This window comes from Balaenoptera musculus, chromosome 13, assembly GCF_009873245.2.
Source record: "Balaenoptera musculus isolate JJ_BM4_2016_0621 chromosome 13, mBalMus1.pri.v3, whole genome shotgun sequence".
NCBI lineage: Eukaryota > Metazoa > Chordata > Mammalia > Artiodactyla > Balaenopteridae > Balaenoptera > Balaenoptera musculus.
Window position 1 is genome coordinate 69,058,136 of NC_045797.1, and position 14,921 is coordinate 69,073,056.

The 14,921-nt window shown below is 54.4% G+C and overlaps 3 protein-coding genes across 10 annotated transcripts; 2 read left to right on the forward strand and 1 right to left on the reverse strand.

The window, feature by feature from the left end:
* Window positions 1–481: 481 nt before the first annotated feature.
* ZNF513 (zinc finger protein 513) lies at window positions 482–3,974 on the forward strand. Its single transcript, XM_036873296.1, has 4 exons — window positions 482–713; window positions 971–1,126; window positions 2,118–2,705; window positions 2,796–3,974. Exons 1-4 carry the CDS (start codon window positions 659–661, stop codon window positions 3,620–3,622), a joined length of 1,626 nt encoding a protein of 541 aa, XP_036729191.1. The 5' UTR covers window positions 482–658; the 3' UTR covers window positions 3,623–3,974.
* Window positions 3,975–4,077: 103 nt separating this feature from the next.
* On the reverse strand, window positions 4,078–9,918 carry SNX17 (sorting nexin 17). 2 transcript variants are annotated; one of them, XM_036873297.1, is made up of 15 exons: window positions 9,669–9,898; window positions 9,104–9,178; window positions 7,965–8,082; window positions 7,379–7,443; window positions 6,988–7,098; window positions 6,786–6,876; window positions 6,528–6,615; window positions 6,214–6,283; window positions 5,829–5,921; window positions 5,529–5,732; window positions 5,265–5,390; window positions 5,023–5,100; window positions 4,796–4,870; window positions 4,662–4,703; window positions 4,078–4,569 (listed from the first exon to the last, which is right to left on the reverse strand). In XM_036873297.1, exons 1-15 carry the CDS (start codon window positions 9,729–9,731, stop codon window positions 4,456–4,458), a joined length of 1,413 nt encoding a protein of 470 aa, XP_036729192.1. In that variant the 5' UTR covers window positions 9,732–9,898; the 3' UTR covers window positions 4,078–4,455. The 2 variants fall into 2 exon arrangements, with proteins under 2 accessions (XP_036729192.1, XP_036729193.1); XM_036873298.1 differs by lacking the exon at window positions 9,104–9,178 and having other exon boundaries at window positions 9,669–9,918.
* Window positions 9,919–10,036: 118 nt separating this feature from the next.
* On the forward strand, window positions 10,037–14,920 carry EIF2B4 (eukaryotic translation initiation factor 2B subunit delta). Of its 7 annotated transcripts, none has more exons than XM_036873291.1 (13): window positions 10,037–10,146; window positions 10,525–10,568; window positions 10,884–11,019; window positions 11,215–11,421; window positions 11,686–11,768; window positions 11,956–12,047; window positions 12,283–12,397; window positions 12,599–12,675; window positions 12,858–12,960; window positions 13,195–13,322; window positions 13,461–13,638; window positions 14,036–14,216; window positions 14,677–14,916. In XM_036873291.1, the coding sequence occupies exons 1-13, from the start codon at window positions 10,113–10,115 to the stop codon at window positions 14,874–14,876; spliced, it is 1,578 nt and encodes a 525-aa protein (XP_036729186.1). In that variant the 5' UTR covers window positions 10,037–10,112; the 3' UTR covers window positions 14,877–14,916. The 7 variants fall into 7 exon arrangements, with proteins under 7 accessions (XP_036729186.1, XP_036729187.1, XP_036729183.1 ...); XM_036873292.1 differs by having other exon boundaries at window positions 10,038–10,146; window positions 11,218–11,421; window positions 14,677–14,920; XM_036873290.1 differs by lacking the exon at window positions 10,037–10,146 and adding an exon at window positions 10,171–10,297 and having other exon boundaries at window positions 14,677–14,920.
* Window position 14,921: the final 1 nt, after the last annotated feature.

The following is a 14,921-nucleotide window of genomic DNA, read 5'->3' on the forward strand; positions in this document are numbered from 1 at the left end:
TTGTGTGTGGTGTGTGTGGTGTGTGTGTGTGCGCGTGCGTGCGCGTACCTGCCCACCTACCTGCCTGCCTGTGATGTGTGAGACTCAGGGAGAGGGGGGCCGGGTACGGTAACTCCCTGAGCCGCTGGCAGCCTGGCCTGGCGTCGCGGCTCATCCTCACCCCCTCCTAGGGTGAGGAACGATTTCCTTGTTCCTCCAGGGAGGGGTCAGGACCGGCCAGGCAACCCTTAAGACTAAACCCAGAGTCCCGGTTTGACCTGCCCTCCTTACCGGCCAGGTTTCATCTGATCCCTGATTGGCTCGCCCGCTTGCTTCCGTCACAATCACTTCCTGGTCACGCTGTGGATGCTTTCGGGGCTTCTGCTTTCCACGGACTACGCGTCCCGTGTGGCTCTGCGACAGCGGAAGCGGAAGCGAGTACGGAGGTACCAGCTGGTCTCCGTAGGGCGGGGGTAGGGGGCTCCATGAATGGACGCGGCGGCGGCGGCGGGAGCGGCCTGAGCTGGGCGCCGGGGCCAGGGCCGGGGGCTGCCCGGGGCCCGCGCCGCTGCATGGGGGCGGCCCGCGGGCCCTGAGGGGAAGGGCGGGCAGGCCGAATTGGGAGGGGCGGGGCCGGGCGGCCGCAGGCCGGAGGCGCGTCGGGCTGGAGCCGGTCACGATGCCCCGAAGGAAGCAAAGCCACCCGCAGCCCGTGAAATGCGAGGGGGTCAAAGGTCAGGGGTCAGGGGTCACGAGCTGCGCGGTGGGGAGGAGCGGGGGTGGGGTCAGTGGTGTGGGTTCAGGTCTGGGTGGAGGGGACTCTTGAGGGATGGGGTGGGCGATCTGGACTCCTAGTTTCCCATCGAGGTACTAACAGAACCCGAGAGGGTCTACGAGTGCGGGAAGTACGGTCTGCGAGGGCTGGCTCCCCGGGTGCGAATGATGGGCACGGTTCCTGAGGGAGGATCTACAAGCCTCTTCCCCTCTTCAGTGGATACCGAAGACTCCCTCGACGAAGGACCTGGGGCCCTGGTATTGGAGAGTGATTTGCTACTAGGCCAGGATCTGGAATTTGAGGAAGAAGAGGAAGAGGAGGAAGGTGACGGCAACAGCGACCAGCTCATGGGCTTCGAGAGAGACTCTGAAGGTGGGTTTGGGGGACTTACTTAAGGAAGTGACCGCTGGAACCCCGGCCTTTAGGAGGCGGGTTACGGTATAGTGCCAGTGAGCAAAACACCGTTTCCTGCCACTGGGGCTGGTTTAGTTTAGATTTGAGCTAGATTTCTTCATTTGCCTGATGGTCCATCACTTTGTTGAGGTCAGGTTCTGGGGCCTGGTTCAAAGGTGGTATGAATAGGACAGTAGAGGAATCACACGGAACAACTGGTTAAAAGTAAATGCCCTTTTAATAACTTTATCCCGCTCCCTAGCCCATTCCTTATATGAGTTTATTTTTAAGAGGTTCAGGGAAGCAACCTCATTCAAGCTAGTATTTACAGCTGATCTAACTCCCTTTCACCTGCAGCATAAACTCCTCTTGTATGGAGGTATTAGTCTCTGCCCTCAAATATCCTTCCACATTCCTCTTCCCTGTGATCTTAGCATCACCCCATCCTAGTTTGCTGCACTACCTATCCACTAATGCCACTTTTGAAGGATGATGTTGAAAGTCATTGAGGGAATCCATATAAAAGAGAATCCATCCTTTAGGCTTAGAAGTGGTATTACATGCGTTACTTTGTTTCCTCTTCCCTCCAAATTTTGCCTCTTGAGATAGTATAAAATAAAAACTAAGAGTCCTTACTGATAGAGGCACTAGAAAAAAGGTATCAGGTCTCTGCCTTGTGTATTTTTACTTTCTTATCCCAAGAATCAGTTAATTATTTAATTATTGATTCATTTCAGTCTGTGGTCCACTGTGAGCCCTTGATCTTTTTCCATTCATTGGTCCTATGTACAACTCTGTCATCACTAGGTTAGTCCAGACTTGGAGGTAGATGATTTGTGTTGAATTTTTAGGATCATTGAATTGAAGAGAAGGGTGGAGCCCAGGAAGTGGGGAGACCACAAGTGAGAAAGGGAGTTTGGAGTCTGTTCCTAGCCTGTGTTGATGTCTCTTCTCATGTCTGTCTCACCAGGAGACTCTCTGGGGGCCAGGCCTGGGCTTCCCTATGGGCTGAGCGACGACGAGTCTGGGGGCGGCCGGGCACTAAGTGCGGAGAGTGAAGTTGAGGAGCCAGCCAGGGGTCCAGGGGAGGCCAGGGGTGAGAGGCCAGGCCCAGCCTGCCAGCTGTGTGGGGGGCCCACAGGTGAGGGGCCGTGTTGTGGGGCAGGAGGGCCGGGTGGGGGGCCCCCGCTGCCCCCACGGCTACTATACTCATGCCGCCTCTGCGCCTTCGTGTCCCACTACTCGAGCCACCTGAAGCGGCACATGCAGACACACAGCGGGGAGAAGCCGTTCCGCTGTGGCCGCTGCCCCTACGCCTCAGCCCAGCTCGTCAACCTGACGCGACATACTCGCACCCACACTGGCGAGAAGCCCTACCGCTGTCCCCACTGCCCCTTTGCCTGCAGCAGCCTGGGCAACCTGAGGCGGCATCAGCGCACCCACGCGGGGCCCCCCACTCCTCCCTGCCCGACCTGTGGCTTCCGCTGCTGTGCTCCACGTCCTGCCCGGCCTCCCAGTCCCACAGAGCAGGAGGGGGCAGTGCCCCGGCGACCTGAAGGTAAAAAGCCAGGGACCAAAGAACCTCGGACGTGGGTGGGTGGCCTTAGGGGTACTTGGATTCATAGCCCAGGTTTCATTGTCTCTACAGATGCCCTGCTGCTTCCAGATTTGAGCCTCCATGTGCCACCAGGTGGTGCCAGTTTCCTGCCGGACTGTGGGCAGCTGAGGGGTGAAGGGGAAGGCCTATGTGGGACTGGATCAGAACCACTGCCAGAGCTGCTGTTCCCTTGGACCTGCCGGAACTGTGGACAAGAGCTGGAAGAGGGGGAGGGTAGTCGGCTGGGAGCAGCCATGTGTGGGCGCTGCATGCGAGGAGAGACTGGAAGTGGTGCCAGTGGTGGACCCCAGGGCCCCAGTGACAAAGGCTTTGCCTGTAGCCTCTGCCCCTTTGCCACTCACTATCCCAACCACTTGGCTCGGCACATGAAGACGCACAGTGGCGAGAAGCCCTTCCGCTGTGCCCGCTGTCCTTATGCCTCTGCTCATCTGGATAACCTGAAACGGCACCAGCGTGTCCACACAGGAGAGAAGCCCTACAAGTGCCCCCTCTGCCCCTATGCCTGTGGCAACCTGGCCAACCTCAAGCGTCACGGTCGAATCCACTCTGGGGACAAACCTTTTCGGTGTAGCCTTTGCAACTACAGCTGCAACCAGAGCATGAACCTCAAACGCCACATGCTGCGGCACACCGGCGAGAAGCCCTTCCGCTGTGCCACCTGCGCCTATACCACGGGCCACTGGGACAACTACAAACGCCACCAGAAGGTGCACGGCCACGGTGGGGCAGGAGGGCCTGGCCTCTCTGCCTCTGAGGGCTGGGCCCCACCTCACAGTCCCCCCTCTGTTTTGAGCTCTCGGGGCCCAACAGCCCTGGGTGCCACTGGTAGCCGAGCTCTCCATACAGACTCACCCTGAACTAGGTCCTTCTCCCCTAGGGCTCTATGGATTAGCCCTGACCCTCCTGTATGTTTTATACAGATGGACCAGAAGCCACCTTTTCCTTCCTCCCCCGCTGGCCAGGGGCTCCACACAGACTAACCTAGGCACTATACGGACCAGTCCAAACCCCATGGGCGGGGGGCCCATATGGACCAGGGGGCCTTGCCTTGACTGATGCGACTTCATAAGCTCAGTGAGAAGGGCCCTGTATCCACCTCCACTGCTCCCAGGGGCGGTGGATGAACTGGCTGGGGGACTGTCCACCCTCACACCTGTCTATTTAACTTATTTCAGTGCTTTATAATAAAGGAAACACTAACAAAGCCACGTCTATGCTGAGTCGCCAGTGGCAAGCACGGCTCGGCCTCACGCTTAGCACAGCAGTCCATGCTGTGACGGGGGGAGCAGGGGCAGTGAGAGGGAACCAGAGGTAGGCAGCAATCAGGCTGAGTTTAATGACGGGGAGCTGGGCCAGACCACACACAGACCTCTGCCCATCCCCTTGGCTCATGGCCCCGAGAAGCCAGAAGCAGCCTGGGGGGAGTTGTGGTTCCTCCCCAGGCAGGTAGCCATGGTCCCGTGGACTTTGTGCAAAATACTAAATGCTAATTTGGCATTGAAGGCCAGCTCTGAGCGATCCTTTGTATAGCCAGCCCTGGGGAGGGGAAGGGAAGGCAGGTTAGGAGGCCCCTGGCCGAGGAGAAAAGGGGACGATACGAAGAAAAATACCCCAGTTTGGGGGATACAGGCACAGGGCAAGTTTCTGAACACTCCTCCAGGGTAGAGGGCTGACATCCAAGCTCTGGAGATCACAGATCCTCGTCTCCAATGCCCTCAAAGGCGAAATTGCCATGGACATCACTGGCACTGGCATCTGTGCTGGGAGTGCCAATCCCCCGCAAGCTCACGGCACTCAGCTTGCTCTGTAATAAAGGCAGGGTCGGGGTCAGAGGGCTCAAACCTCCCTAAGGTCCCCTACAAACACCAACCTCACCAACCCTCGTGGGAAACTCACTGAGAGTTTGACCATGGACTCCCGGCTGGCATCAGGTGACTCCTAGGGAGGAGGAGGCAGAGGTGTCAGAGACCTCACTGGGGAGGTGACACAAGGCCTGGGGGCTGGGGGACTGACCAGGGAGTAGTACTTACAAGCAGCGGTGGGGACTTCACTGCTTGCTGGCTGTCTGAGCGTCTCAGGGTGCTCCCCACCCGCCGGCGTAGCATCTGGGGATGGAGACATGAGGTGCTGATAAGGGCTGGCCACTCCCTCTGGAATCCCAATCCCTTCCCCTCCCTCTCAGGAGAGGCGTCACACCTAGGACAAAAGGCAGGGAGAGCACAACCGCTCAGCTGCTTGGTCCGTGCTTGCTGCTTACCTTCCTGATGCTGCCGCCGGATTTCTTCACCATCAGTTCATCTACCATGGACTGCAAGCAGATGCTCATCATGATAGCCTGAGGGCAAGGAGAGAGCTCAGCCTGACTACAGTGGTCATCCTGAGCCCAGCACCCCTAAGACAAGGGCTCCCACTCACATGGAGTCCTGGAAGCCCTAGACTTGGGTATCTAAGAGAGACGGTGCAATGGGCTCCAGAGGAGGCCTGAGGGTGGGCTCACACCTGGGGGCTGGTGATGGTGACCCACTGTAGCCGGTCCTTGCTCATGAGGTATTCAAAAGCCAGTTCCAGGCGCACCTCACCCCGGCCCCGACCTGGGCTGCTTGTGCCTCCACTGGGCAGTGGCACCTGGGAGAGGAAGGGTAAGAATTAGGCTGAGCTCATTCTGACCGATGTGCCTCTCCCTGACCCACTCCAGCCCATTCCTGAAGCTCAAGGCTTGCCGGGCCTCCATCCCCAAGGTCTCCCCCTCCTACCCCAACTCACAGAGGAGGTGACCCGCCAGCACCGCATGCGGGTGACCCGGAAGGAGCCTTCACGGAGTTGCTGGCCAGGCAGGCGGAGCTGGAGGCTGAGCTCACTGTTGCCTGCGCTCACCACCACCGGACAGTCCTTCTCCGGGAAATCAGCCACACAGGCATCGAAGCGCAAGTAGCCATAGTGCCGCAGTGTCTGGGCCAGACGCAGGAACTGAAACCCAGTCAGCACGCGGGACGGGTCAGGAGGGGAAGTGGGACAGCCCAGAGGAAGCAACCCCTTGGAGGGAGACAGGGAGGCAGGGCTCACCTCCTTCTTGGAGACCTTCTCTTGCAGTGATTTGAGCTGCCGGTGCTGCTCCTTGGTGACTAGGATCCACCCACGCTCAATGTCTGATACTGTCTACAGCGGAGACAAGGGGTGGGGGGTTCGGGGCTCCCAGTCAGAGATCCAGAGTGTCCAGTTACCTCTGTCCAGCCTGACCCCTAGCCCCACATTTGAGCAAGCTCTTCGCAGTTGAGTCCTTGACCATATCAGCTTACAAAGCAGGGAGAGTAGAGGTTGTGCCATATGCCCTGAGAGTATTCTAGAAACTTCCCCATGAACTGGCAGTAAAGATACGAAAGGAGTTTTCTTGGCAGAGGGACACCAGAGCCATTTTCAGGGGAAGGGTTCTGAGGCAGCTCAAGCTCACCTGAGCATAAAGCAGGTTCAGGCCAACCCGGTTCTCCATGACATCGTCATCATAGGCAGAGTCCCAATAACTGTGAGGCCAAGGGGTGGAAAGGGGTAATGGGGCTAAGCTGGGGGAAGGCAAGAGGCAGAATGGAAAAGGGGCAAAACCGGAGCAATCTGGAACTATGGGGCTAATGGCGATACAGCTGGAGGAAGCTTGGGAGGCCTGGTAGAAACACCCAGCACTACCCCCTTATCCAGATTATTCTGTCTCAATACGTGGCCCCATAATCCAGTCCAGCACCGTCTCCCTCCTCCAAGCCCAGCCCTGACCTCTTCCTTAGCACAATCTTATACTCTTGACTCCGAAGACTGGCAACAGACACATAAGGCAGCTCAAACTCCTGCAACTTCCGTACAACTGTGGGTTTATAAAAAAAAAAAAAAAGAAAGAAAAGAAAAAGAAAATGTCATGAAACTCAGGGGAGGGAAATCAAGAGAGAAGCCCTGGGGAAATGCCACATTCTTGGGGGAGACAGGCAAATTCACTAGTGGAAACAGAGGAAAGCTGTAAAGTCCAGACAAACTCACACGAAAAGGCTCCATCCTCTTTTTCTCGAACTAGAAAGAGACTAAAGTATCCGATCAAGTCATCTGGAAGATCCAGCTTTGCAGCCACAGCCTAGGGATAGGGAAGGAAATACAGCTCATCATGCTGGATGGTTCCAGTCACCCCAAGCCTGGGAACCTGGGGTGCAGGGGGAGGAGGGGCAGTGCAGAACAAGCGCCTCACCTCCAGGACATCCTCAGTCTGATCTGAAGTTAGCACATTGACCAGAACTTTCTGCCCGTTGCTAAGCAGCACTTCCAAGGAGACCTCTTCTGTTGGGACCTGCTGTGTCTCCTGGTTGTGAGCATACACGGGAATGGGAGGCGCCTTGTTAACAACATGCCCAGCGTCTAGCTCTGACCCTTCCCAACTATGTTGTATTGTAGGTCCCTCTGGTGATTTTATTCTCAGCTGTTTAATTATAGACTGGGTTTCCTTGATTTCACTGGTAGAGCAGAAGCCCCATTCCATACAGAAAGGTGCCAGGATGGCTCCTCTGTACCCACCTCATTAAAATGATGTGGCCCTGCAGGAAGGTGCTTCCCTTAAATCTTGGTCCCATCCAAAACCTTACCTGTTGCGCCCGACGCAGGAAACTATTGAAGGTCTCACTGCTCCCAAGCAATGGGTCTTGCCGAACTGTGGGGACAAGAGAATGATGTTCTAATAACTTATGATTCCCTCTTGGATCCCCCCAGTTCTCTTTTTGGCAGGCCCCCCAGGTCCCCTTTCCTGGGCTGATGGTGGCTTGTCACATCTCCCAACTGGCCTCACCTCACTCACTGTTTGCATAAATTCTTCACCTGCCCCACCCTTGGCTACCATCTAGTTGAGTCCAGTCTATAGAACTAGGGAAAAATAATGTTCATCTAAAGCACATCAGATACAAATTAAGTTCTCCCCGCCGATCGAAACTGCTTTAAGACTAGTTAGTGCTATATTAGTATTTCTCATAGATGTCAGTGCCCAAATTGCTTTGCTGGTACCTAGATATTAGAACATCCTTGCATGCTATTTACTTTTGCTAATTAAATAATAGATAAAACAATAGGCTTCCCAGATCTACAGATTCCTTCAGGACCTTCTATAAAATCAGCTGTTTTAAGTCTCTCTCCATAGTCCTCAACAGAGTCAGCCTAAAGTTCCCTCCAACCACTCACCAGCTTGCATGTACTTCTCTAACTGCTCTCTCCTCTGTTCTACCTCAGCGGGTGTCAGAGAGAAAAGCTTCTTTGGGGGAAATGCAGGAAGCACATTGGCCCCATATTCCTTCCGAAGCTATTTGGAGAAAGAGATACAACTCTTCACATAAACATAGCAAATGAGAAGAGGCAATCCACATTCATAATGTTCTCTAGGTCTCCCCTTCCCTTTCCTTAGTCCCTGCTCCCCTATCTACCCTGGTCATCCAGGAAATCATTCCTTTGGCAGGGGCAGCATCCCAAGGGAGCCGTTCCTCTGTCCTAGATATATGTTCTTTCCAATCTTACAGTGTACAAGTCAGTCCCTCCACAGTGTGGGAAGGGTTTGTATAGGGCCAGGGCCTAGGGAGACCCTTGATTATCTAGCAAAGCTGTGTTCATTGAACCCTCACAGGAAGCAAAGGGCTTTGTAAGGAAAGTTTATGTGCACAGTTAAGTAACAGCTAAATATATTCACGAAGTTTTAGGACTTAAAGGGACTTTGCAGATCAATGACTCCATTTTTAGTTGTACAAGCTGAGGCCCAAAGAAATCAGGTAACTTGCTCAGGGTTGCAAAACTAGTTATCAGTAAAACCAGGACTCTGTACCGAGTTAAATACAGAGCTCAGAATCTGGTGAGGATAACAGAGAAACATTACATCACAGACACATAAGGATAACTGGAACAGCTACACCCGCTCAGGTGAGTCAAGGAACACAGAAACTGGTGAATGGTTTGTATCAATATGAGCAAGGAAAAGAATATCAAGTTGCAGCTCAGATGAGAGAAGGAAAGTGCTTTGGCAGCGTAGGGGTAGGGTTGTCGTTTTCTCCATGCACAGGCACAGGCAGTGTACAGGCTGTGTAAGATGGGGACAGAGGAGAAAGGAGGGAGTATGTGAGTATAGGGAGGAGCAGTTAGTGGCAGACATTAAGCTTCCTGGGAGTTCCCCGGAAATGTCAGACGATAAGATAAAGCACCAAATCCTCCCTTGTGGCAGTGATTAAAGGGGAACTACAGCCTACGGGAAAGCGACGAGGACGGAAATGGAGACACTGATGCCCAGGTGTAGAAAAGGGCTTGAAGCTGCCTCAAGGCAGGGGTGCTAGTCCCACCTGCTCGTGCAGCCCCAGGAGTTGGCTGTAGCGCACCCGACAGTGCAGGACTCCATTCACGTGAATGTTATAGGCCTGAGGACACAAAAGCAGGCAAGCAGTTTAGGGTCGCGGTCTTTAGGGTCGCTCGCCTAGCTCGCCATTTTGGCGGGGCTTGAGAACCCTGGCCGGAAGTTGCCTGCCACAGCTCCGCCTGAGCAACGCGCCGAGATCTTCCAAAGGTGGCCAGTCGATTTTCCCCAGAGCCAGGTCCCAAAGCAGAAGGACCAGTCGGGGTAAACCCGGGCGCTCAGGCTGCAGTCTTCCTCCCCAAGAGGCCAGGGACGCCCACCAGAGTAGCCACGGCCCAGCCGGGGGAGGCGATGCGGCCGAACAAAGGACCTACAGGAGCTGGGGCGACCTTTGGATGAATCTGAGACGTAATATAAGCTCCCAGCGAGGCCGTCGGGACTCGGCGGCCTGTGACCAGGCCCGAAAAGTGGCGGCCAGACTTCGGAGGCCGCTCGGAGAGGGCTCCGGCCCGTTATCCCCGCCCCTGCCCGGCCGGGCTCCGGCCGCTCCTCACCACGTAGGCGGAGCCGCCGCTGTCCCCGCTGCGGGACTCGGTTTCAGGAATGGAAAAGTGCATGTTCCCTGCGGCAGGGCCCGGCCGGGTCCGGACTGTGAGGGCCACAGCGGCTTTGCACGCTCGCCTCCGCTCCTCAGCGCGTCCCCGCAGCCTCGCTCGCCATTTTGCGGGGGACTTGCGATCAGAGATGGGAAGGGCTGGGAACGTCCGCTCTGGGGCGCAGCGCCCCCGGCATCCTGGGAACTGTAGTCTAAAGGGCAAGAGCCGACAGCCGGGATTGGGAGCCCGAAGCTGAGAAGGCCCTTATCGCGACCCGTAGCCAGGGGCAGAGCCCCAGAGCACTTCGGGGCTTGTAGTCCGGTTGGGGCTGGGCGCCGAGGCTGTCGGCCCAGGGGGCGCTGTAGTCCCTGTGACCCAGGCGGGCGGAGCCTAGGACGGAGGATGATGGCTGCCGTGGCCGTGGCTGTTCGCGAGGGTGAGTGAAGGGCCGGGCGCACAAACATGTACGCGAGCGGACGGGCCCCGGATGGCTACTGATGGGCCCTGAGTAGCTCTGGGCCCCGTCGTTCGGTTGCCGCGCCACGCCGGACTCTGTTCCGCACTGCCTCGGGCGCACTCCTTGCCGCGTAAGGGCTTGTTCCTCCGGGAGGTGTGCGTGCTCCCTCCTTCCCCCGCCCCCCTTCCCTTTGATCCTGCCGCGCACTGCGTACCCCACGCTGATCCCCGGCTCACCTCCCGCCTGGTGGCGGACGCGTGGTCATGCAGACCCAGCAGCTAGCAGCGCCGAGTACGTGTCCCCGCAAACCCTCCCGGAGCCTCTCTGGTTCACTTTGTGCCCTGTTTTCTGATGCAGACTCGGGATCTGGGATGAAGGCGGAGCTTGTTCCTCGGCCTGGGGTAAGTGCGGGTGCCCTCCCTAGCCGCCTGTCAGGCGGTACGCAGGAGGCCGTGTCAACTTCATTCCGCCCCAATCTTCATCCCCGTTTCACTTTATTTCTTGGTAAAGCCAAGAGATTTTACAGAGCTTTTTCAGCCCTAATGCTAATGTGACTGTGACTTGCAGGAGATTCCTGTGGGCTCTAAGCTCGTAACAGGTAGCTGCTGAGACTTAGGAAGGATTAGGGATCCTGTGGGAGACTAGTAAGTATCCAGTAGTGTTTATTCATTTTTGGAATTGTTGGGGAAGAGCAGTGTTCTATGTCTGTGTCTTAGGCAGGGGGGAGGGAGATGACCCAAGAAGAAAAGCTGCAGCTTCGGAAGGAAAAGAAACAGCAGAAGAAGAAACGGAAGGAGGAAAAGGGGGCAGAACCAGAAACTGGCTCTGCTGTATCTGCAGCCCATTGTCAAGGTGCGGGGGCTTTTTTAAAGGGCCGGGGTTTGGAGCTGGTAAAGGGATGTGGTGGGAGAGAAGAGGGGGAGACAGGACAAAGTTGGTTTGAACAAGTGAAAAGGGAAAAAGTTTAGATAAACAGGAAAAGAAGCTTTGGTTGGGGCATAGCTATTACCTACCTGGGGCTTGGGCACCTCTTCCTTCTACCTTTAGCAGGCCCGACCAAAGACCTGCCTGGACTGGACAGTCAGTTGGGCAGTGCCAAGGAGAAAGTTCCAGCAGGTCGGAGTAAGGCTGAACTTCGAGCTGAAAGGCGGGCCAAGCAGGAGGCTGAGCGGGCCCTGAAGCAGGCAAGAAAAGGGGACCAAGGAGGGCCACCTCCTCAGGCCTGCCCCAGCACAGCTGGAGAAATGCCCTCAGGTATCTTCACTTCAAGACCTCTGTTGATTCAAATGCCTATGTTAGCTCAGGCTTCCCCACAGTAAAACAGCTCCCAATTTTCACCTTGGTTCCCAGAGTTCACAATTCTCTCCTTAACCTCATTCTACCCGTTTCTTTTTCTACTCTTTTTCTCCTGTTTTTTTCCGTCTCTCTCTCAAATCTTTCTCGATGTCCCTTATGCCCTGAAAGCAGATTTCTCATTATCACCTACAGTGTCTTGAAAACACGATTGTTATCTTCTAGGAGTGAAACGTCTACCCGAGCATAGTCAGGTTGATAACCCCACGCTTCTGAGAAGGCTTGTTAAAAAACCAGAACGGCAGCAGGTAGGAAGTGGGTTTGGTGTGTGGCCAGAAAGAGCCTAGGGAGATGGAATAGAGGGAGGAAAGGTGCTCGGGGCGAAGTGAGACTCTGGAAAAGGATGGGTATTTGGCTCACCATCTTCTTCCTTCCCAGAATTATCGCACAGTTTTAAACTCTAGGCCCTTGGTCCTGTTCCCCTGTTTTGTCAAGGTTCCTACACGAAAGGATTATGGATCCAAAGTCAGTCTCTTCTCCCACCTACCCCAGTACAGCAGACAAAACTCTCTGACCCAGTTTATGAGGTAGGAGCTTATGAAATTGTCATAATTTTTAAGCATGAGGAGTTTTAGTAATTCTGATTTGAAAGTGACTGGAAACTTGAGGTTGGATCTGTGGAAAGAAGCATGAACACAAGGCAGAACTCTAGAGGAAATGGGGGTGTCTGTGCGAGTGAAGGAGGTTTCTTTTCATCAGGGGCAGGTGGGCGGTAGGTGCTCAAGTTCCCTTGCAAAGTGTGTGACACCGCCATCCCATCAGCATCCCATCCTCTGTGATCCACCCAGCCATGGTGCGACTCGGCCTGCAGTACTCCCAGGGCCTGGTCAGTGGCTCCAATGCCCGGTGCATTGCCCTGCTTCATGCCTTGCAGCAGGTATGTCCCATCTTGTTACCTCTTATGATCCAGCCTCACCTTCCCCAACACTACCCCAGCTTTTCTCACCCAGAGTAATCTCTGGGGGGAAGAGGGAATGACTGTACCCTCAGAAGACTATTCTCAGAGAAGCTTACCCTATCCCCCTTTCAGAGACTTTTGTTAGGGCGCATTTTGCTGATCAACTTGTGTACCCTACAGGTGATTCAGGACTACACCACACCTCCCAATGAAGAACTGTCAAGGGACCTAGTGAATAAACTAAAGCCCTACTTTAGGTAAGGATGACCACTGCACATCCACTCCCACCCCACCTTGCTCAGTCCTTTTCTTGGACCCTTTTTCTTGCTCTTCTATCTCTATTCTCATTTTTCTGTTTTCTTTTTAAAAAAATGTTTTTAAATGTGAAAGCTTTGTGAGCTGTGAAGAGTTGCACAGATGCAAGGTGTTGTTGTTGTAGCTTCCTGACTCAGTGCCGTCCCCTGTCCGCGAGCATGTACAACGCCATCAAGTTCCTTAACAAGGAGATCACGGGTGTGAGCAGCTCCAAGCGGGAAGAGGAGGTGATGAGTATGAGGAATGAGCAAGGCATGCACCTGGGGGATAGAGCTGGAAACATGTTCGGGACTCCCAGAGGGGCAACTCTCTGGTCTGCCTGGTCAAGGGTTAAGGAGGTGGTTGGTCTGTCTGACCTTGGCCCCCTTTAGGCCTGTCATTATATGCATATTCAAGCATCCAGCATGATAAAGGGAAAGTTGTGTTCATTTCTTGTTCCATAAGTATCTTGCTCCATTTAGGCCAAGTCAGAACTTCGAGAAGCCATCGATCGATACGTGCGAGAGAAGATTGTGCTTGCAGCTGAGGCAATCTCACGCTATGCTTATGAGAAGATCAGTAATGGAGATGTGATCCTGGTATATGGATGGTATGGGCCAGATGCTATGACAGAGAAAATTGGGGAGTGAAGTGATTTGAAGAAGGAACTGCCCCTTTGCCCTTTAGGAATGAGCTGACCATCAGTCAGTGACATGTATAACTGAATCCTCCTCTCCATTCACTCCAGCTCATCTCTGGTATCACGAATTCTTCAGGAGGCTTGGGCTAAGGGCCGGCGGTTTCGGGTGGTAGTGGTGGACAGCCGGCCACGGCTGGAGGGAAAGCACACGCTACGTTCTCTGGTCCGTGCTGGGGTCCCTGCCTCCTACCTGCTGATTCCTGCAGCTTCCTATGTGCTCCCAGAGGTGAGGGCAGAGGAAAAGGACGCCAAAGTTGGAGTAAAATGGTATAGTAGTATAGACATAGTCTGGCCTTCCCAACATTGCAATTGTCTAGAAATACTAGAATTATACAGCTGTGTTTATATTTAGTAGGAGAAGCATCTACAGCATGTTATACAGCATGTCTAGCTATTGCGAGAACCTTATATTAAACTAGTAGCCGCTGAGAGGGAACAGGGCAAAAGAGTTTAGTTTTCCTGTGGGTGGTGCGGTGAGTCAATGGTCAGGTGTTTTCCAAGAGCCTTTATTAAGATTTGTTACCCATTGCCTTAATATTGCTGTCCTGGGTAAGAGTTGGGAAACTTATTCTGCACTGGTCACACATGACATTTTTTTTCCTCCTCTCTACTCTCCAAAATAGGTTTCTAAGGTGCTGTTGGGAGCTCATGCACTCCTGGCCAATGGGTCTGTGATGTCACGGGTAGGGACAGCACAGCTGGCCCTGGTGGCACGGGCCCATAATGTGCCAGTGTTGGTCTGCTGTGAAACATACAAGTTTTGTGAGCGTGTGCAGACTGATGCCTTTGTCTCTAATGAGCTAGGTAAGGAGGCCCAGGAGGGCAGGAGAGAAGGTTCCAGGGACCTGAGAAGATTTGGGAGGGAGAGGGGAGGTTGAAGTACAACTTATTTTTTATTTTTATTTTTTTATAAATTTATTTTATTTATTTATTTTTGGCTGCGTTGGGTCTTCGTTGCTGTGCGCGTGTTTTCTCTAGTTGCGGCGAGTGGGGGTTACTCTTCATTGCGGTGCGCGGGCTTCTCATTGCGGACACGGGCTCTAGGTGTGCGGACTCCAGTAGTTGTGGCTCATGGGCTCTAGAGTGCAGGCGCAGTAGTTGTGGCGCACGGGCTTAGTTGCTCCGCAGCATGTGGGATCTTCCCGGACCAGGGCTCGAACCCGTGTCCCCTGCATTGGCAGGTGGATTCTTAACCACTGTGCCACAAGGGAAGCCCACAGCTTATTTTTTAAAAGTACGTAAAAGGGTACACCTCCCATTGCAGATGACCCTGACGATCTGCTGTGTGAGCGAGGAGAACGTGTGGCCCTGGCTGACTGGCAGAACCACTCGTCCCTACGGTTGTTGAATCTGGTCTATGATGTGACCCCCCCAGAACTGGTGGATCTGGTGATCACGGAGCTGGGCATGATCCCTTGCAGTTCTGTACCTGTTGTGCTGCGAGTCAAGAGTAGTGACCAGTGAGTGGGGGAACGCAGGGTCAATAAATGACATACTCCCTACACTTAG

Bases quoted from the DNA above. Each gene is read 5' to 3' on its own strand.
- ZNF513 (XM_036873296.1), top strand. From the start codon at position 659: ATGCCCCGAAGGAAGCAAAGCCACCCGCAGCCCGTGAAATGCGAGGGG. The intron at 714-970 runs GTCAGGGGTCAG...TCCCCTCTTCAG, and splicing joins GAAATGCGAGGGGGTCAAAG to TGGATACCGAAGACTCCCTC. The intron at 1,127-2,117 runs GTGGGTTTGGGG...CTGTCTCACCAG, and splicing joins CTTCGAGAGAGACTCTGAAG to GAGACTCTCTGGGGGCCAGG.
- SNX17 (XM_036873297.1), bottom strand. From the start codon at position 9,731: ATGCACTTTTCCATTCCTGAAACCGAGTCCCGCAGCGGGGACAGCGGC. The intron at 8,083-9,103 runs GTGGGACTAGCA...TTCTCCAAATAG, and splicing joins TCCTGGGGCTGCACGAGCAG to CTTCGGAAGGAATATGGGGC. The intron at 6,877-6,987 runs GTGAGGCGCTTG...CCCTATCCCTAG, and splicing joins AGACTGAGGATGTCCTGGAG to GCTGTGGCTGCAAAGCTGGA.
- EIF2B4 (XM_036873288.1), top strand. From the start codon at position 10,431: ATGCAGACCCAGCAGCTAGCAGCGCCGAGTACGTGTCCCCGCAAACCC. The intron at 10,569-10,883 runs GTAAGTGCGGGT...TCTGTGTCTTAG, and splicing joins AGCTTGTTCCTCGGCCTGGG to GCAGGGGGGAGGGAGATGAC. The intron at 12,961-13,194 runs GTGATGAGTATG...TGCTCCATTTAG, and splicing joins GCTCCAAGCGGGAAGAGGAG to GCCAAGTCAGAACTTCGAGA.